The sequence below is a fragment of the Lithobates pipiens genome, unplaced genomic scaffold (assembly GCF_037356315.1).
Source record: "Lithobates pipiens isolate NorthernLeopardFrog02 unplaced genomic scaffold, aLitPip1_a1.2 Scaffold_8, whole genome shotgun sequence".
Classification (NCBI taxonomy): Eukaryota; Metazoa; Chordata; class Amphibia; order Anura; family Ranidae; genus Lithobates; species Lithobates pipiens.
In genome coordinates, this window is record NW_027507903.1 from 146,644,109 (window position 1) to 146,666,412 (window position 22,304).

Sequence of the window (22,304 nt, forward strand, 5' to 3'; positions counted from 1 at the left end):
ATACAAACAGTAATTGAGACATGATTTAATACAATACAATTTATGACTATACAGATGTCACAGAGGAGCCATAAAAAAACAAAAAAAATGAAAATAAAAAAGAAACAAATAGCTAAGAACAAATAAAGAAGGAACGGAGATCAGAGGAATTCATACGTATATACACGCGGTTGTTGTTAGCTCTACGCGTTTCAAGGCCTTATAGCCTATCATCAGGAGCAAAACCGTGGTAGGAATCTATAGAAAAAATATTAAGAGGGGAATGAATAATGTTTTACTATAACAAATTATTAAAAAGGGCCAACCACAGGACAGGGGAAAATACCCCTGAACTTAGTTAGCCCTGTTACTTACATGAGGGTCCTTGCAGTGGTGGCACAGACAGTGAGATCCCCAGACCAACCAAACAGGGCCCCGTCCGGGAGCTGAGGGGATGTAGTGCAGCAGGCGGCAACCCAAACTGGACAGCACCTCATGTGAATCGAGATGTGTACTAACGATATGATGGGTGGAAAAACCCCTATGTTGAAGAGCTAGGTGAAAAAACAAAAAGAAAAAATGCTAAAAAAAATAATAAAAAAAAAAAAAATAAAAAAAAAAATAAAAAAAAAAATTTGAAAAATTGGGTAGGGTTGAGAAAACAACAGAGGAAGAGGGAAGGTGATCAGTATGGGGGGTGAAGGTAAGAAAATAAAAAACAATTACCAGAGTGACCGCAATTGAGGGCAGGGTGCCTCTGTGCATCTATGGTGACTGATATGGCCGATGTGATCAGTGCTAAGTGTTTGGTGCGAATGAGAAAGGGGCCCATATAAGCACCGCCGCCACCGCAACCACGCCCCCAACGTCACGCGTCAGACCGCTTGGGGGATGGAACAAACCATTCCCCGGTGGGTCAGAAGCTAGTAAACACACTGCCGGTCATGTAGCGTCAAAGGGCCGAACAGCCGGTGTGGCATGCGTGACGTCGACGTGCAGTGAGGAAACCCCCCACCCGCCCAGCGTCAGAGTAGGGCGGGGGGAGGATCCACAGTGCGCGTCGCAGCTCCCGAACGGAACACATGAGGCAAGGTCCAGCGAGAGACACACCCAGAACCAACACTGCACACATGCAAGCAAAACTAAAACAAAAGGGCTTGAAATAATTAGGAAAGAAAGAAGAAAAAAATCAAAGGTCCAATTTACATTCTTAGAAAAAATAAAGAAATTTCATAAAGACGACTATAAGAAAAAAGCGTTTGATAATTATTGTTAGTGCAATCCGTGTGCCTCCATCCCTCATTTTTATTATAAAAGGCAAAGAAAGAAAGAGAGTTAGTTGGGACTTTAAATGAGGTATACAGGGGCCGTTCGAGTCCCCTCCTCCATCCCGGTTCAATATATTAAAAAAAATAGAAGAACATAGCTAACGGGACTTTTCCATGAAGCACACGGGAGCAATGAAACAGATTGGATAAAAGTAGTTTTTAATTATTCGAATTGTTTATGAAATATTTGTATCAATTGGTTCCATACATTTTACTATATATTAATATTTTTATATTTTTTACACATATACAATTCTTAAAAATTATTATTCCACATTGATTACAATTTCCAACAAGAAGTTGGTACTTCTATTACAAAATACAAACAGTAATTGAGACATGATTTAATACAATAAAATGTATGACTATACAGATGTCACAGAGGAGCCATAAAAAAACAAAAAAAATGAAAATAAAAAAGAAACAAATAGCTAAGAACAAATAAAGAAGGAACGGAGATCAGAGGAATTCATACGTATATACACGCGGTTGTTGTTAGCTCTATGCGTTTCAAGGCCTTATAGCCTATCATCAGGAGCAAAACCGTGGTAGGAATCTATAGAATAAATATTAAGAGGGGAATGAATAATGTTTTACTATAACAAATTATTAAAAAGGGCCAACCACAGGACAGGGGAAAATACCCCTGAACTTAGTTAGCCCTGTTACTTACATGAGGGTCCTTGCAGTGGTGGCACAGACAGTGAGATCCCCAGACCAACCAAACAGGGCCCCGTCCGGGAGCTGAGGGGATGTAGTGCAGCAGGCGGCAACCCAAACTGGACAGCACCTCATGTGAATCGAGATGTGTACTAACGATATGATGGGTGGAAAAACCCCTATGTTGAAGAGCTAGGTGAAAAAACAAAAAGAAAAAATGCTAAAAAAAAAAAAAAAAAAAATGTGAAAAATTGGGCAGGGTTGAGAAAACAACAGAGGAAGAGGGAAGGTGATCAGTATGGGGGGTGAAGGTAAGAAAATAAAAAACAATTACCAGAGTGACCGCAATTGAGGGCAGGGTGCCTCTGTGCATCTATGGTGACTGATATGGCCGATGTGATCAGTGCTAAGTGTTTGGTGCGAATGAGGAAGGGGCCCATATAAGCACCGCCGCCACCGCAACCACGCCCCCAACGTCACGCGTCAGACCGCATGGGGGATGGAACAAACCATTCCCCGGTGGGTCAGAAGCTAGTAAACACACTGCCGGTCATGTAGCGTCAAAGGGCCGAACAGCCGGTGTGGCATGCGTGACGTCGACGCGCAGTGAGGAAACCCCCCACCCGCCCAGCGTCAGAGTAGGGCGGGGGGAGGATCCACAGTGCGCGTCGCAGCTCCCGAACGGAACACATGAGGCAAGGTCCAGCGAGAGACACAGCCAGAACCAACACTGCACACATGCAAGCAAAACTAAAACAAAAGGGCTTGAAATAATTAGGAAAGAAAGAAGAAAAAAATCAAAGGTCCAATTTACATTATTAGAAAAAATAAAGAAATTTCATAAAGACGACTATAAGAAAAAAGCGTTTGATAATTATTGTTAGTGCAATCCGTGTGCCTCCATCCCTCATTTTTATTATAAAAGGCAAAGAAAGAAAGAGAGTTAGTTGGGACTTTAAATGAGGTATACAGGGGCCGTTCGAGTCCCCTCCTCCATCCCGGTTCAATATATAAAAAAAATAGAAGAACATAGCTAACGGGACTTTTCCATGAAGCACACGGGAGCAATGAAACAGATTGGATAAAAGTAGTTTTTAATTATTCGAATTGTTTATGAAATATTTGTATCAATTGGTTCCATACATTTTACTATATATTAATATTTTTATATTTTTTACACATATACAATTCTTAAAAATTATTATTCCACATTGATTACAATTTCCAACAAGAAGTTGGTACTTCTATTACAAAATACAAACAGTAATTGAGACATGATTTAATACAATAAAATTTATGACTATACAGATGTCACAGAGGAGCCATAAAAAAACAAAAAAAATGAAAATAAAAAAGAAACAAATAGCTAAGAACAAATAAAGAAGGAACGGAGATCAGAGGAATTCATACGTATATACACGCGGTTGTTGTTAGCTCTACGCGTTTCAAGGCCTTATAGCCTATCATCAGGAGCAAAACCGTGGTAGGAATCTATAGAAAAAATATTAAGAGGGGAATGAATAATGTTTTACTATAACAAATTATTAAAAAGGGCCAACCACAGGACAGGGGAAAATACCCCTGAACTTAGTTAGCCCTGTTACTTACATGAGAGTCCTTGCAGTGGTGGCACAGACAGTGAGATCCCCAGACCAACCAAACAGGGCCCCGTCCGGGAGCTGAGGGGATGTAGTGCAGCAGGCGGCAACCCAAACTGGACAGCACCTCATGTGAATCGAGATGTGTACTAACGATATGATGGGTGGAAAAACCCCTATGTTGAAGAGCTAGGTGAAAAAACAAAAAGAAAAAATGCTAAAAAAAAAAAAAAAAAAAATGTGAAAAATTGGGCAGGGTTGAGAAAACAACAGAGGAAGAGGGAAGGTGATCAGTATGGGGGGTGAAGGTAAGAAAATAAAAAACAATTACCAGAGTGACCGCAATTGAGGGCAGGGTGCCTCTGTACATCTATGGTGACTGATATGGCCGATGTGATCAGTGCTAAGTGTTTGGTGCGAATGAGGAAGGGGCCCATATAAGCACCGCCGCCACCGCAACCACGCCCCCAACGTCACGCGTCAGACCGCATGGGGGATGGAACAAACCATTCCCCGGTGGGTCAGAAGCTAGTAAACACACTGCCGGTCATGTAGCGTCAAAGGGCCGAACAGCCAGTGTGGCATGCGTGACGTCGACGCGCAGTGAGGAAACCCCCCACCCGCCCAGCGTCAGAGTAGGGCGGGGGGAGGATCCACAGTGCGCGTCGCAGCTCCCGAACGGAACACATGAGGCAAGGTCCAGCGAGAGACACAGCCAGAACCAACACTGCACACATGCAAGCAAAACTAAAACAAAAGGGCTTGAAATAATTAGGAAAGAAAGAAGAAAAAAATCAAAGGTCCAATTTACATTATTAGAAAAAATAAAGAAATTTCATAAAGACAACTATAAGAAAAAAGCGTTTGATAATTATTGTTAGTGCAATCCGTGTGCCTCCATCCCTCATTTTTATTATAAAAGGCAAAGAAAGAAAGAGAGTTAGTTGGGACTTTAAATGAGGTATACAGGGGCCGTTCGAGTCCCCTCCTCCATCCCGGTTCAATATATAAAAAAAATAGAAGAACATAGCTAACGGGACTTTTCCATGAAGCACACGGGAGCAATGAAACAGATTGGATAAAAGTAGTTTTTAATTATTCGAATTGTTTATGAAATATTTGTATCAATTGGTTCCATACATTTTACTATATATTAATATTTTTATATTTTTTACACATATACAATTCTTAAAAATTATTATTCCACATTGATTACAATTTCCAACAAGAAGTTGGTACTTCTATTACAAAATACAAACAGTAATTAAGACATGATTTAATACAATAAAATTTATGACTATACAGATGTCACAGAGGAGCCATAAAAAAACAAAAAAAATGAAAATAAAAAAGAAACAAATAGCTAAGAACAAATAAAGAAGGAACGGAGATCAGAGGAATTCATACGTATATACACGCGGTTGTTGTTAGCTCTACGCGTTTCAAGGCCTTATAGCCTATCATCAGGAGCAAAACCGTGGTAGGAATCTATAGAAAAAATATTAAGAGGGGAATGAATAATGTTTTACTATAACAAATTATTAAAAAGGGCCAACCACAGGACAGGGGAAAATACCCCTGAACTTAGTTAGCCCTGTTACTTACATGAGGGTCCTTGCAGTGGTGGCACAGACAGTGAGATCCCCAGACCAACCAAACAGGGCCCCGTCTGGGAGCTGAGGGGATGTAGTGCAGCAGGCGGCAACCCAAACTGGACAGCACCTCATGTGAATCGAGATGTGTACTAACGATATGATGGGTGGAAAAACCCCTATGTTGAAGAGCTAGGTGAAAAAACAAAAAGAAAAAATGCTAAAAAAAAAAAAAAAAAAAAAATTGGGCAGGGTTGAGAAAACAACAGAGGAAGAGGGAAGGTGATCAGTATGGGGGGTGAAGGTAAGAAAATAAAAAACAATTACCAGAGTGACCGCAATTGAGGGCAGGGTGCCTCTGTGCATCTATGGTGACTGATATGGCCGATGTGATCAGTGCTAAGTGTTTGGTGCGAATGAGGAAGGGGCCCATATAAGCACCGCCGCCACCGCAACCACGCCCCCAACGTCACGCGTCAGACCGCATGGGGGATGGAACAAACCATTCCCCGGTGGGTCAGAAGCTAGTAAACACACTGCCGGTCATGTAGCGTCAAAGGACCGAACAGCCGGTGTGGCATGCGTGACGTCGACGCGCAGTGAGGAAACCCCCCACCCGCCCAGCGTCAGAGTAGGGCGGGGGGAGGATCCACAGTGCGCGTCGCAGCTCCCGAACGGAACACATGAGGCAAGGTCCAGCGAGAGACACAGCCAGAACCAACACTGCACACATGCAAGCAAAACTAAAACAAAAGGGCTTGAAATAATTAGGAAAGAAAGAAGAAAAAAATCAAAGGTCCAATTTACATTATTAGAAAAAATAAAGAAATTTCATAAAGACGACTATAAGAAAAAAGCGTTTGATAATTATTGTTAGTGCAATCCGTGTGCCTCCATCCCTCATTTTTATTATAAAAGGCAAAGAAAGAAAGAGAGTTAGTTGGGACTTTAAATGAGGTATACAGGGGCCGTTCGAGTCCCCTCCTCCATCCCGGTTCAATATATAAAAAAAATAGAAGAACATAGCTAACGGGACTTTTCCATGAAGCACACGGGAGCAATGAAACAGATTGGATAAAAGTAGTTTTTAATTATTCAAATTGTTTATGAAATATTTGTATCAATTGGTTCCATACATTTTACTATATATTAATATTTTTATATTTTTTACACATATACAATTCTTAAAAATTATTATTCCACATTGATTACAATTTCCAACAAGAAGTTGGTACTTCTATTACAAAATACAAACAGTAATTGAGACATGATTTAATACAATAAAATTTATGACTATACAGATGTCACAGAGGAGCCATAAAAAAACAAAAAAAATGAAAATAAAAAAGAAACAAATAGCTAAGAACAAATAAAGAAGGAACGGAGATCAGAGGAATTCATACGTATATACACGCGGTTGTTGTTAGCTCTACGAGTTTCAAGGCCTTATAGCCTATCATCAGGAGCAAAACCGTGGTAGGAATCTATAGAAAAAATATTAAGAGGGGAATGAATAATGTTTTACTATAACAAATTATTAAAAAGGGCCAACCACAGGACAGGGGAAAATACCCCTGAACTTAGTTAGCCCTGTTACTTACATGAGAGTCCTTGCAGTGGTGGCACAGACAGTGAGATCCCCAGACCAACCAAACAGGGCCCCGTCCGGGAGCTGAGGGGATGTAGTGCAGCAGGCGGCAACCCAAACTGGACAGCACCTCATGTGAATCGAGATGTGTACTAACGATATGATGGGTGGAAAAACCCCTATGTTGAAGAGCTAGGTGAAAAAACAAAAAGAAAAAATACTAAAAAAAAAAAAAAAAAAAAAATGTGAAAAATTGGGCAGGGTTGAGAAAACAACAGAGGAAGAGGGAAGGTGATCAGTATGGGGGGTGAAGGTAAGAAAATAAAAAACAATTACCAGAGTGACCGCAATTGAGGGCAGGGTGCCTCTGTGCATCTATGGTGACTGATATGGCCGATGTGATCAGTGCTAAGTGTTTGGTGCGAATGAGGAAGGGGCCCATATAAGCACCGCCGCCACCGCAACCACGCCCCCAACGTCACGCGTCAGACCGCATGGGGGATGGAACAAACCATTCCCCGGTGGGTCAGAAGCTAGTAAACACACTGCCGGTCATGTAGCGTCAAAGGGCCGAACAGCCGGTGTGGCATGCGTGACGTCGACGCGCAGTGAGGAAACCCCCCACCCGCCCAGCGTCAGAGTAGGGCGGGGGGAGGATCCACAGTGCGCGTCGCAGCTCCCGAACGGAACACATGAGGCAAGGTCCAGCGAGAGACACAGCCAGAACCAACACTGCACACATGCAAGCAAAACTAAAACAAAAGGGCTTGAAATAATTAGGAAAGAAAGAAGAAAAAAATCAAAGGTCCAATTTACATTATTAGAAAAAATAAAGAAATTTCATAAAGACAACTATAAGAAAAAAGCGTTTGATAATTATTGTTAGTGCAATCCGTGTGCCTCCATCCCTCATTTTTATTATAAAAGGCAAAGAAAGAAAGAGAGTTAGTTGGGACTTTAAATGAGGTATACAGGGGCCGTTCGAGTCCCCTCCTCCATCCCGGTTCAATATATAAAAAAAATAGAAGAACATAGCTAACGGGACTTTTCCATGAAGCACACGGGAGCAATGAAACAGATTGGATAAAAGTAGTTTTTAATTATTCAAATTGTTTATGAAATATTTGTATCAATTGGTTCCATACATTTTACTATATATTAATATTTTTATATTTTTTACACATATACAATTCTTAAAAATTATTATTCCACATTGATTACAATTTCCAACAAGAAGTTGGTACTTCTATTACAAAATACAAACAGTAATTGAGACATGATTTAATACAATAAAATTTATGACTATACAGATGTCACAGAGGAGCCATAAAAAAACAAAAAAAATGAAAATAAAAAAGAAACAAATAGCTAAGAACAAATAAAGAAGGAACGGAGATCAGAGGAATTCATACGTATATACACGCGGTTGTTGTTAGCTCTACGAGTTTCAAGGCCTTATAGCCTATCATCAGGAGCAAAACCGTGGTAGGAATCTATAGAAAAAATATTAAGAGGGGAATGAATAATGTTTTACTATAACAAATTATTAAAAAGGGCCAACCACAGGACAGGGGAAAATACCCCTGAACTTAGTTAGCCCTGTTACTTACATGAGAGTCCTTGCAGTGGTGGCACAGACAGTGAGATCCCCAGACCAACCAAACAGGGCCCCGTCCGGGAGCTGAGGGGATGTAGTGCAGCAGGCGGCAACCCAAACTGGACAGCACCTCATGTGAATCGAGATGTGTACTAACGATATGATGGGTGGAAAAACCCCTATGTTGAAGAGCTAGGTGAAAAAACAAAAAGAAAAAATACTAAAAAAAAAAAAAAAAAAAAAATGTGAAAAATTGGGCAGGGTTGAGAAAACAACAGAGGAAGAGGGAAGGTGATCAGTATGGGGGGTGAAGGTAAGAAAATAAAAAACAATTACCAGAGTGACCGCAATTGAGGGCAGGGTGCCTCTGTGCATCTATGGTGACTGATATGGCCGATGTGATCAGTGCTAAGTGTTTGGTGCGAATGAGGAAGGGGCCCATATAAGCACCGCCGCCACCGCAACCACGCCCCCAACGTCACGCGTCAGACCGCATGGGGGATGGAACAAACCATTCCCCGGTGGGTCAGAAGCTAGTAAACACACTGCCGGTCATGTAGCGTCAAAGGGCCGAACAGCCGGTGTGGCATGCGTGACGTCGACGCGCAGTGAGGAAACCCCCCACCCGCCCAGCGTCAGAGTAGGGCGGGGGGAGGATCCACAGTGCGCGTCGCAGCTCCCGAACGGAACACATGAGGCAAGGTCCAGCGAGAGACACAGCCAGAACCAACACTGCACACATGCAAGCAAAACTAAAACAAAAGGGCTTGAAATAATTAGGAAAGAAAGAAGAAAAAAATCAAAGGTCCAATTTACATTATTAGAAAAAATAAAGAAATTTCATAAAGACAACTATAAGAAAAAAGCGTTTGATAATTATTGTTAGTGCAATCCGTGTGCCTCCATCCCTCATTTTTATTATAAAAGGCAAAGAAAGAAAGAGAGTTAGTTGGGACTTTAAATGAGGTATACAGGGGCCGTTCGAGTCCCCTCCTCCATCCCGGTTCAATATATAAAAAAAATAGAAGAACATAGCTAACGGGACTTTTCCATGAAGCACACGGGAGCAATGAAACAGATTGGATAAAAGTAGTTTTTAATTATTCGAATTGTTTATGAAATATTTGTATCAATTGGTTCCATACATTTTACTATATATTAATATTTTTATATTTTTTACACATATACAATTCTTAAAAATTATTATTCCACATTGATTACAATTTCCAACAAGAAGTTGGTACTTCTATTACAAAATACAAACAGTAATTAAGACATGATTTAATACAATAAAATTTATGACTATACAGATGTCACAGAGGAGCCATAAAAAAACAAAAAAAATGAAAATAAAAAAGAAACAAATAGCTAAGAACAAATAAAGAAGGAACGGAGATCAGAGGAATTCATACGTATATACACGCGGTTGTTGTTAGCTCTACACGTTTCAAGGCCTTATAGCCTATCATCAGGAGCAAAACCGTGGTAGGAATCTATAGAAAAAATATTAAGAGGGGAATGAATAATGTTTTACTATAACAAATTATTAAAAAGGGCCAACCACAGGACAGGGGAAAATACCCCTGAACTTAGTTAGCCCTGTTACTTACATGAGGGTCCTTGCAGTGGTGGCACAGACAGTGAGATCCCCAGACCAACCAAACAGGGCCCCGTCTGGGAGCTGAGGGGATGTAGTGCAGCAGGCGGCAACCCAAACTGGACAGCACCTCATGTGAATCGAGATGTGTACTAACGATATGATGGGTGGAAAAACCCCTATGTTGAAGAGCTAGGTGAAAAAACAAAAAGAAAAAATGCTAAAAAAAAAAAAAAAAAAATTGGGCAGGGTTGAGAAAACAACAGAGGAAGAGGGAAGGTGATCAGTATGGGGGGTGAAGGTAAGAAAATAAAAAACAATTACCAGAGTGACCGCAATTGAGGGCAGGGTGCCTCTGTGCATCTATGGTGACTGATATGGCCGATGTGATCAGTGCTAAGTGTTTGGTGCGAATGAGGAAGGGGCCCATATAAGCACCGCCGCCACCGCAAACCACGCCCCCAACGTCACGCGTCAGACCGCTTGGGGGATGGAACAAACCATTCCCCGGTGGGTCAGAAGCTAGTAAACACACTGCCGGTCATGTAGCGTCAAAGGGCCGAACAGCCGGTGTGGCATGCGTGACGTCGACGCGCAGTGAGGAAACCCCCCATCCGCCCAGCGTCAGAGTAGGGCGGGGGGAGGATCCACAGTGCGCGTCGCAGCTCCCGAACGGAACACATGAGGCAAGGTCCAGCGAGAGACACAGCCAGAACCAACACTGCACACATGCAAGCAAAACTAAAACAAAAGGGCTTGAAATAATTAGGAAAGAAAAAAGAAAAAAATCAAAGGTCCAATTTACATTATTAGAAAAAATAAAGAAATTTCATAAAGACGACTATAAGAAAAAAGCGTTTGATAATTATTGTTAGTGCAATCCGTGTGCCTCCATCCCTCATTTTTATTATAAAAGGCAAAGAAAGAAAGAGAGTTAGTTGGGACTTTAAATGAGGTATACAGGGGCCGTTCGAGTCCCCTCCTCCATCCTGGTTCAATATATAAAAAAAATAGAAGAACATAGCTAACGGGACTTTTCCATGAAGCACACGGGAGCAATGAAACAGATTGGATAAAAGTAGTTTTTAATTATTCAAATTGTTTATGAAATATTTGTATCAATTGGTTCCATACATTTTACTATATATTAATATTTTTATATTTTTTACACATATACAATTCTTAAAAATTATTATTCCACATTGATTACAATTTCCAACAAGAAGTTGGTACTTCTATTACAAAATACAAACAGTAATTGAGACATGATTTAATACAATAAAATTTATGACTATACAGATGTCACAGAGGAGCCATAAAAAAACAAAAAAAATGAAAATAAAAAAGAAACAAATAGCTAAGAACAAATAAAGAAGGAACGGAGATCAGAGGAATTCATACGTATATACACGCGGTTGTTGTTAGCTCTACGAGTTTCAAGGCCTTATAGCCTATCATCAGGAGCAAAACCGTGGTAGGAATCTATAGAAAAAATATTAAGAGGGGAATGAATAATGTTTTACTATAACAAATTATTAAAAAGGGCCAACCACAGGACAGGGGAAAATACCCCTGAACTTAGTTAGCCCTGTTACTTACATGAGAGTCCTTGCAGTGGTGGCACAGACAGTGAGATCCCCAGACCAACCAAACAGGGCCCCGTCCGGGAGCTGAGGGGATGTAGTGCAGCAGGCGGCAACCCAAACTGGACAGCACCTCATGTGAATCGAGATGTGTACTAACGATATGATGGGTGGAAAAACCCCTATGTTGAAGAGCTAGGTGAAAAAACAAAAAGAAAAAATACTAAAAAAAAAAAAAAAAAAAAAATGTGAAAAATTGGGCAGGGTTGAGAAAACAACAGAGGAAGAGGGAAGGTGATCAGTATGGGGGGTGAAGGTAAGAAAATAAAAAACAATTACCAGAGTGACCGCAATTGAGGGCAGGGTGCCTCTGTGCATCTATGGTGACTGATATGGCCGATGTGATCAGTGCTAAGTGTTTGGTGCGAATGAGGAAGGGGCCCATATAAGCACCGCCGCCACCGCAACCACGCCCCCAACGTCACGCGTCAGACCGCATGGGGGATGGAACAAACCATTCCCCGGTGGGTCAGAAGCTAGTAAACACACTGCCGGTCATGTAGCGTCAAAGGGCCGAACAGCCGGTGTGGCATGCGTGACGTCGACGCGCAGTGAGGAAACCCCCCACCCGCCCAGCGTCAGAGTAGGGCGGGGGGAGGATCCACAGTGCGCGTCGCAGCTCCCGAACGGAACACATGAGGCAAGGTCCAGCGAGAGACACAGCCAGAACCAACACTGCACACATGCAAGCAAAACTAAAACAAAAGGGCTTGAAATAATTAGGAAAGAAAGAAGAAAAAAATCAAAGGTCCAATTTACATTATTAGAAAAAATAAAGAAATTTCATAAAGACAACTATAAGAAAAAAGCGTTTGATAATTATTGTTAGTGCAATACGTGTGCCTCCATCCCTCATTTTTATTATAAAAGGCAAAGAAAGAAAGAGAGTTAGTTGGGACTTTAAATGAGGTATACAGGGGCCGTTCGAGTCCCCTCCTCCATCCCGGTTCAATATATAAAAAAAATAGAAGAACATAGCTAACGGGACTTTTCCATGAAGCACACGGGAGCAATGAAACAGATTGGATAAAAGTAGTTTTTAATTATTCAAATTGTTTATGAAATATTTGTATCAATTGGTTCCATACATTTTACTATATATTAATATTTTTATATTTTTTACACATATACAATTCTTAAAAATTATTATTCCACATTGATTACAATTTCCAACAAGAAGTTGGTACTTCTATTACAAAATACAAACAGTAATTGAGACATGATTTAATACAATAAAATTTATGACTATACAGATGTCACAGAGGAGCCATAAAAAAACAAAAAAAATGAAAATAAAAAAGAAACAAATAGCTAAGAACAAATAAAGAAGGAACGGAGATCAGAGGAATTCATACGTATATACACGCGGTTGTTGTTAGCTCTACGAGTTTCAAGGCCTTATAGCCTATCATCAGGAGCAAAACCGTGGTAGGAATCTATAGAAAAAATATTAAGAGGGGAATGAATAATGTTTTACTATAACAAATTATTAAAAAGGGCCAACCACAGGACAGGGGAAAATACCCCTGAACTTAGTTAGCCCTGTTACTTACATGAGAGTCCTTGCAGTGGTGGCACAGACAGTGAGATCCCCAGACCAACCAAACAGGGCCCCGTCCGGGAGCTGAGGGGATGTAGTGCAGCAGGCGGCAACCCAAACTGGACAGCACCTCATGTGAATCGAGATGTGTACTAACGATATGATGGGTGGAAAAACCCCTATGTTGAAGAGCTAGGTGAAAAAACAAAAAGAAAAAATACTAAAAAAAAAAAAAAAAAAAAAATGTGAAAAATTGGGCAGGGTTGAGAAAACAACAGAGGAAGAGGGAAGGTGATCAGTATGGGGGGTGAAGGTAAGAAAATAAAAAACAATTACCAGAGTGACCGCAATTGAGGGCAGGGTGCCTCTGTGCATCTATGGTGACTGATATGGCCGATGTGATCAGTGCTAAGTGTTTGGTGCGAATGAGGAAGGGGCCCATATAAGCACCGCCGCCACCGCAACCACGCCCCCAACGTCACGCGTCAGACCGCATGGGGGATGGAACAAACCATTCCCCGGTGGGTCAGAAGCTAGTAAACACACTGCCGGTCATGTAGCGTCAAAGGGCCGAACAGCCGGTGTGGCATGCGTGACGTCGACGCGCAGTGAGGAAACCCCCCACCCGCCCAGCGTCAGAGTAGGGCGGGGGGAGGATCCACAGTGCGCGTCGCAGCTCCCGAACGGAACACATGAGGCAAGGTCCAGCGAGAGACACAGCCAGAACCAACACTGCACACATGCAAGCAAAACTAAAACAAAAGGGCTTGAAATAATTAGGAAAGAAAGAAGAAAAAAATCAAAGGTCCAATTTACATTATTAGAAAAAATAAAGAAATTTCATAAAGACAACTATAAGAAAAAAGCGTTTGATAATTATTGTTAGTGCAATCCGTTTGCCTCCATCCCTCATTTTTATTATAAAAGGCAAAGAAAGAAAGAGAGTTAGTTGGGACTTTAAATGAGGTATACAGGGGCCGTTCGAGTCCCCTCCTCCATCCCGGTTCAATATATAAAAAAAATAGAAGAACATAGCTAACGGGACTTTTCCATGAAGCACACGGGAGCAATGAAACAGATTGGATAAAAGTAGTTTTTAATTATTCGAATTGTTTATGAAATATTTGTATCAATTGGTTCCATACATTTTACTATATATTAATATTTTTATATTTTTTACACATATACAATTCTTAAAAATTATTATTCCACATTGATTACAATTTCCAACAAGAAGTTGGTACTTCTATTACAAAATACAAACAGTAATTAAGACATGATTTAATACAATAAAATTTATGACTATACAGATGTCACAGAGGAGCCATAAAAAAACAAAAAAAATGAAAATAAAAAAGAAACAAATAGCTAAGAACAAATAAAGAAGGAACGGAGATCAGAGGAATTCATACGTATATACACGCGGTTGTTGTTAGCTCTACACGTTTCAAGGCCTTATAGCCTATCATCAGGAGCAAAACCGTGGTAGGAATCTATAGAAAAAATATTAAGAGGGGAATGAATAATGTTTTACTATAACAAATTATTAAAAAGGGCCAACCACAGGACAGGGGAAAATACCCCTGAACTTAGTTAGCCCTGTTACTTACATGAGGGTCCTTGCAGTGGTGGCACAGACAGTGAGATCCCCAGACCAACCAAACAGGGCCCCGTCTGGGAGCTGAGGGGATGTAGTGCAGCAGGCGGCAACCCAAACTGGACAGCACCTCATGTGAATCGAGATGTGTACTAACGATATGATGGGTGGAAAAACCCCTATGTTGAAGAGCTAGGTGAAAAAACAAAAAGAAAGAATGCTAAAAAAAAAAAAAAAAAAATTGGGCAGGGTTGAGAAAACAACAGAGGAAGAGGGAAGGTGATCAGTATGGGGGGTGAAGGTAAGAAAATAAAAAACAATTACCAGAGTGACCGCAATTGAGGGCAGGGTGCCTCTGTGCATCTATGGTGACTGATATGGCCGATGTGATCAGTGCTAAGTGTTTGGTGCGAATGAGGAAGGGGCCCATATAAGCACCGCCGCCACCGCAAACCACGCCCCCAACGTCACGCGTCAGACCGCTTGGGGGATGGAACAAACCATTCCCCGGTGGGTCAGAAGCTAGTAAACACACTGCCGGTCATGTAGCGTCAAAGGGCCGAACAGCCGGTGTGGCATGCGTGACGTCGACGCGCAGTGAGGAAACCCCCCACCCGCCCAGCGTCAGAGTAGGGCGGGGGGAGGATCCACAGTGCGCGTCGCAGCTCCCGAACGGAACACATGAGGCAAGGTCCAGCGAGAGACACAGCCAGAACCAACACTGCACACATGCAAGCAAAACTAAAACAAAAGGGCTTGAAATAATTAGGAAAGAAAGAAGAAAAAAATCAAAGGTCCAATTTACATTATTAGAAAAAATAAAGAAATTTCATAAAGACGACTATAAGAAAAAAGCGTTTGATAATTATTGTTAGTGCAATCCGTGTGCCTCCATCCCTCATTTTTATTATAAAAGGCAAAGAAAGAAAGAGAGTTAGTTGGGACTTTAAATGAGGTATACAGGGGCCGTTCGAGTCCCCTCCTCCATCCCGGTTCAATATATAAAAAAAATAGAAGAACATAGCTAACGGGACTTTTCCATGAAGCACACGGGAGCAATGAAACAGATTGGATAAAAGTAGTTTTTAATTATTCAAATTGTTTATGAAATATTTGTATCAATTGGTTCCATACATTTTACTATATATTAATATTTTTATATTTTTTACACATATACAATTCTTAAAAATTATTATTCCACATTGATTACAATTTCCAACAAGAAGTTGGTACTTCTATTACAAAATACAAACAGTAATTGAGACATGATTTAATACAATAAAATTTATGACTATACAGATGTCACAGAGGAGCCATAAAAAAACAAAAAAAATGAAAATAAAAAAGAAACAAATAGCTAAGAACAAATAAAGAAGGAACGGAGATCAGAGGAATTCATACGTATATACACGCGGTTGTTGTTAGCTCTACGAGTTTCAAGGCCTTATAGCCTATCATCAGGAGCAAAACCGTGGTAGGAATCTATAGAAAAAATATTAAGAGGGGAATGAATAATGTTTTACTATAACAAATTATTAAAAAGGGCCAACCACAGGACAGGGGAAAATACCCCTGAACTTAGTTAGCCCTGTTACTTACATGAGGGTCCTTGCAGTGGTGGCACAGACAGTGAGATCCCCAGACCAACCAAACAGGGCCCCGTCCGGGAGCTGAGGGGATGTAGTGCAGCAGGCGGCAACCCAAACTGGACAGCACCTCATGTGAATCGAGATGTGTACTAACGATATGATGGGTGGAAAAACCCCTATGTTGAAGAGCTAGGTGAAAAAACAAAAAGAAAAAATGCTAAAAAAAAATATAAAATTTGAAAAAGTGTGCTTCATGGAAAAGTCCCGTTAGCTATGTTCTTCTATTTTTTTTAAATGTCTTCATTTGTTTAGGCCAATATATTCTATGGGAAAGATTTATGGCATTTATATTATTATTATTTTTTTTTTACTAGTAATGGCGGTGATCTGCGATTTTTAGCAGTACTGTGACAGATTGGACACTTTTGACACATTTTTGGGGCCACTGACATTTTTACAGTGATCAGTGCTATAAATATTCACTGATTACTGTGTAAATGTCACTGGCAGGGTTAACACTAGGGGGCGATCAAGGGGTTAAATGTGTGTTTCCTCAGCGTGTTCTAACTGTATGGTGATAGGATTGAATAGGGAGGGAGACATATCATTGTTCCTACTTAGTAGGAACAAACGATATGTCTCATCTCCCCTGACTGTACACACACAAATCCATGCGCCTGGCTTTCGTACACACGACCGCGTGTGGGCAGCACCAATTGCGACCGCTGACCATGCACATCGGGTCCCCCGCTGTGCAGTGGGGGCCTGTGTGCCCACTGGCAGCTCTTAAAGGGAACTCTGTATATATACGGGTTTTTGCGCAGCAGTGCCATTGTGCTGCAGTAAATGTGTGTGAGGCGGTTGGGAACCGGTTAACAATGAAATCCCTCTGATGCTTTGGAAGCTCTCTGTGGACCATGGCTTTGCTGTAGGATGTAACTAGGAAAATGTCAGGAAAGACCTACTAGAACGGCTGAACTTTTTCTGGGGTCAATCAGAGGCACTTTAAATGATGGCAGGTGTGTACTGACTCCTATTTAACATGAGTTTGAATGTAATTGTTTAATTCTGAACACAACTACATCCCCAGTTATAAGAGGGTGTGCACACTTATGCAACCCCATTATTTTACCCCCCCCCCCCCCAAAAAAAGATTTCAGTTTATTTTTCATATGAGTTGTACAGTTTATAGGTCACATTAAAGGTGGAATAAGTGATGAACAATTTTCACATTAGGATCACAAACAGGAATAAAACAAAACTGGCAGAAATTTTAACTTTTTCCTGGCTGCAGTTAGGCATTTATGTGAAATAAAGTTTCAGATTTAATCAGGTACAGTTGAATTTCAGCTTTCAAATGTCCAGCATATTCTTATATTGTGCATTAAAACCATGTAGCAGCATTATTGAATAGTATAACATATGTACTTTCACGTAAATGTTATTCTAGAATTATATAAAACTCTTGACAATGTACAGCAGAACAAGTGTCTTGTTTTCAAATGTTTGTTCTCAGATTTAGACTTAATATTTGCTTGAATATGCTAGAATTATGGTAACAAATGAAACCCAAATATGATATGTTATTTTTCTTTAGTTTGTGCAAAGCTGAAAACTGACATAGTATTTCTTGTGGATGAGTCTTCCAGCATTGGACCAAGCAATTTTAACAAAGTCAAAGACTTCTTATATAGAATAGTTTCATATTTTCCAAAGATCGGACCCCAAGGAGCACAGGTATGATCGGAGTTACAGTACATGTATGTGTTTAATACAGTGTTTGGTTTCACTATCTGCTTCTTTAACACATGTAAAATAGTGGTATCCTGATACTGCTGATGCAGAGAGACACAAGTACTTGTGAGTCTACTACTTTAAAGCTCTTTTTGTTGAATGAGCACAAAGTGCTACAGACACAATTTAGAATTTTGTGGAAACCCTTTCCAGAGGAGCAGAGGCTGTTATAGCCACAATGCCCATGGTTTGGAATGGAATGTCCAGCAACCTCTGGTTATGGTAAGGTATCCAAAAATGTGGCATATCGGGGTTAATTTAGTATAGGCATATAGACTGTTCACTTTGCAAGGAGATTTTCCAAGAGCTTGATGAATAAGGTGAAATTTCATTTTGCAAAGAATACCCAATCAAGTGCAAGAAAAAACATAATTTTTGTATGTGCATGATTGGATGAGTAAAGTGCGCAGATCTTCATCCCATTCACTAAGCTCTAGGGTAAATTCCCTTGCAAAGTGTGAGCAGCTTTTTTGCCTTTAGTAAATCAACCCTATAGTGTATATTCAAAGGGGTGATTAAAGAGACTTGCAGCCTTAAGCATTATAATTTTGTGCTTTTATGAAATATATGAATACAGTATATCTCTTTTATAACACATTAGCAAAATTGTATCCATTTAGTGAATGTTTTAAATACAGGGGAAAATGTATGCTTGATGCATTTGTGTAAAAAACAAAACTTTAAAATGACTCCCACCCTCAAGCCTATTCTATCTACCCTGTAAAATAAAAGATGCCTATACATACCTATTCTGAAGTCACTCCTGTCTGGTCACATGATCTCTCCAGTACCAGCCTCAGTGTAAAGGTGAGATCGCTGAAAATGGCTGCAGAGCCTGAGCGATGACGTTGCCTTACTATGGCTTACCTATGGGGAATCCGTTGATGGCTGTCCCTCCTCTACCCTGAAGTTGGTGTAACCTGGTCATGTGACCGGACTGGAGCGACTTCAGAATAGGTAGGTATAGGCATCTTTTCTTTTACAGGGTAGATAGAAGAAGCTTAGAATTGGTATGGGAGTAGATATAAGCTTAGTTAGCCCCCCTGGCGGTATTCCCGAGTCTGGCTTGGGGTGGAAGTTTTATATCAAAAGCGGTAACCCCGAGCCAGACTCAGGACCGCATTGCTGAATGCAGGAGGAGGTTTATTTACCTTCTCCCTTGGATCCAGCGATGTCCCCCCGCTGTACGAGCGGCTCATCCTCCGCTCGATTCATCACGGAGCCGATCTCCGTTCCCTGCAAGCGTTGCGGTGCACGGGGACTGAGATCGGCGCCAAATTCAAAAAGTGAAACACACAGTATACATACAGTATAATGTAATCTTACAGATGTAAGTAATAATTTCACATCCCCTTTGTCCCTAGTGGTTTGCCCAGTGTCCTGCATGCAGTTTTATATTATAAAAGCTGTTCTTTATGCCTGGAAACTGGAGATTGTCCAGAGCAACCAAAACTGTCCCTTTACATCAAAAATGGTTTTAGACCAGCTAGAAAACAGCGATAATAAATTGGAATCACTCGCAGAATTGAGCGATAGCAATTTGTGGGGAGATCCGTCATCAAATATTGAAAAGTAATGACAGTGACAATTCTACAACTGAGCAAATTTCAGTGTTTTTGATTTGATTACATTATTGAATAATTGTTATTATTGTTATATTATTATTTGGTATAATTATTTATAGTTATTTATTATATTATAATTTATGATTTCATTTTTCAAACTTTATCATACCCGGGATGTCTGCTAGACTCTGGTTTGGACAGATTTAAGCGAGTTATTCCTAAGAATTACAGGGCTACCATATAAAATGCCAAATTTTCACGTAAAACAATTGTACCGCTTTCAGCACCTAAAATCTGAAATAAATCTGAAATAATCATACTGCCAGGGAGGTTAGATATTGACTTGCCTTCCACTTCAAATTGAATGAATTGTTTTGACTCTTGTCTTATTCATAAGATCATATTACAATGTGTAATGTGGCCTTCCTGCATATTTGACACAAATAACTTTAATTACGCAGGAACATTTGCAGTTTATATTGTTTCACACTGTTGACAAATGTTATCTATTATTTATTAGATTGCTATTGTTCAATATAGTGAAGAACCGAGAACAGAATTTCATTTGAATGAAAATAAGGACAGAAATTCTATTTTGAAGGCCATACGAAACATGCAGTATTTTGGAGGAAATACCAAGACAGGTGAGCAGTACGTGCTATGGTGGAGACATAAACAATACAAGGATGCAATACTAGTGTTACTAAATATACTTCAAAAACGATGTGCTACCTCTGCAAAAAAACAAATGTCTGGACCTGTTTGTGTCATAAGTGGTGCTTAAAGAAATGTAAATATTGTACATTTCTGTTATTCAGGACGAGGTATTGGGCATGTTCTGAAGGAGCTTTTCCAGGTGTCTAAAGGAATGAGGCCATCTTCTCCTCATTTGATTTTGTTGATAACTGATGGACGATCGCAGGATAATGTTATGCAGCCATCCAGAGTGGCTCATGCCTTAGGTATTGTATCCATTACAATAGACATACAAACCTATAGAACAATGTATAAACATATACATCCATTTTATATATATATATATAATATATATATATATATATATATATATATATATATATATATATATACATACACACACACACACATACATTAAAATATATACACGTATATATTATACAATATATAATGTTGACCATACTTTTTTCCTTTATCAAAGGAAATATGATTGGGAAAAATATAATTAATAATCAATATAAAATCAGTTTTGTAAAAAAAAAAAAAAAAAAAGCATCATAGCCTTATGATACTGTAATACTGTAATAAATTATTTGTAAATATTAAGGCTGACTATAGATGTTAGAGGGCAGTTGAACTTTCGGGCACAATTCAGCTTCTTTTAGGCTTGTCTATATATGAACATTATACATGTGCATGGCTTGACTTGCTCTTCCTTGGATTCTAGTAAATCTCTTTTTTTGCTAAATTATATGAAATGATTTAGTCCCAGCATTACAAAACAGGGAGTTTTCACCACATACATTTAAAAAAAATTTTTTTTTAGGGATCCGTATGATTGCTGTGGGTGTGGGTGCTGCAGACATGGATGAGCTGAGAAGTATCATGATGCACCGTAATCTGGATGATTTATTTTTTGTCAGCACATTTGATGACTTCCCTCTAATTGTACAAGAGCTAATAGAAACAATTTGTTCTGAGAGCAAAGCAACAGTGAAAACCCAAGCTGAAGAGGTAAGACACTCCTTGTATGTCATACTGTATGTTAGAGGGAAAAAAAGACACTATACTAAACATACCTCTACTAGAAATGGGCTATTTGGTTTCTATTTCTTAGCCAGAATGTGACACAATTTTCAAAGCTTGCACCTGTTACAGCAAACAAATGAGCACTGGAACATTGACACTTTGCAACAGAACCTTCTGAGCACTATGCAAGGACAAATTTTAGAAGGCTGCATTTTTTTTTCATCTGACAGTAGCCTTAGATATATATAGTTACTCTTTGCTTCATCAGGAGATTATTATTTAGTTTATCCTATGCACCAGATTAGCTCAGTTCACTTGTAATATGAAGTGGGCAGTGCTGCAGATCTTCACTATAGTAATCCATGAACACATGATATTTCTAAGTCTCTTTTTTTTTTCATTTTATTATGGCTGCTATTTTATGTGCTCCATGATCATACTGAGATTTCACTTTATTATATCTTTAAAACATTTATTTAGACTGGTTGGCTTTGGTTTTTATACTTAGCATTTTCAAATAGTGCCATAACATTCAAGTGTATGAACTTCTTCAGTAATATACTTTATTATAGCTGTGAAACAGAATATAGGTCTGCAATATTACATTATGCCATATGTACTGATATAACTATGGAGACCTAACAGTATTTGTTTTTGCAGGATGTTAACCCAGAGCCAGAAAGACCAGAGACACTTCCAGAGAAACCAGTGGGACCTTGTTCATCTTCGTGTTCTAAAGTAATATTTATATTGGATGGCGCCTTTTTGGGCTGACCTTGGACTGTAGTCAGTTGGGAATATGTGATGTACACTTATCTAGGTCAGACTAATATAGAGATAGAAGGGGTAGCAACTACCAGACTCTTCCAGCACCCAGTTTACCCTCCTGCATTCTGTTGGCTGGATTTGTCT

At 39.8% G+C, this 22,304-nt stretch overlaps 1 protein-coding gene across 1 annotated transcript in view; it reads left to right on the forward strand.

Moving 5' to 3' along the window:
- The window catches only part of LOC143960916 (uncharacterized), a 614,677-nt gene that overhangs the window by 180,592 nt on the left and 411,781 nt on the right, over window positions 1-22,304 (forward strand). Inside the window, exons 23-27 of the mRNA XM_077469935.1 lie at window positions 17,906-18,045; window positions 20,188-20,311; window positions 20,486-20,629; window positions 21,190-21,377; window positions 22,053-22,130. Coding sequence (XP_077326061.1) covers window positions 17,906-18,045; window positions 20,188-20,311; window positions 20,486-20,629; window positions 21,190-21,377; window positions 22,053-22,130 — 674 coding nt within the window. The remainder of the gene's footprint in view (window positions 1-17,905; window positions 18,046-20,187; window positions 20,312-20,485; window positions 20,630-21,189; window positions 21,378-22,052; window positions 22,131-22,304) is intronic.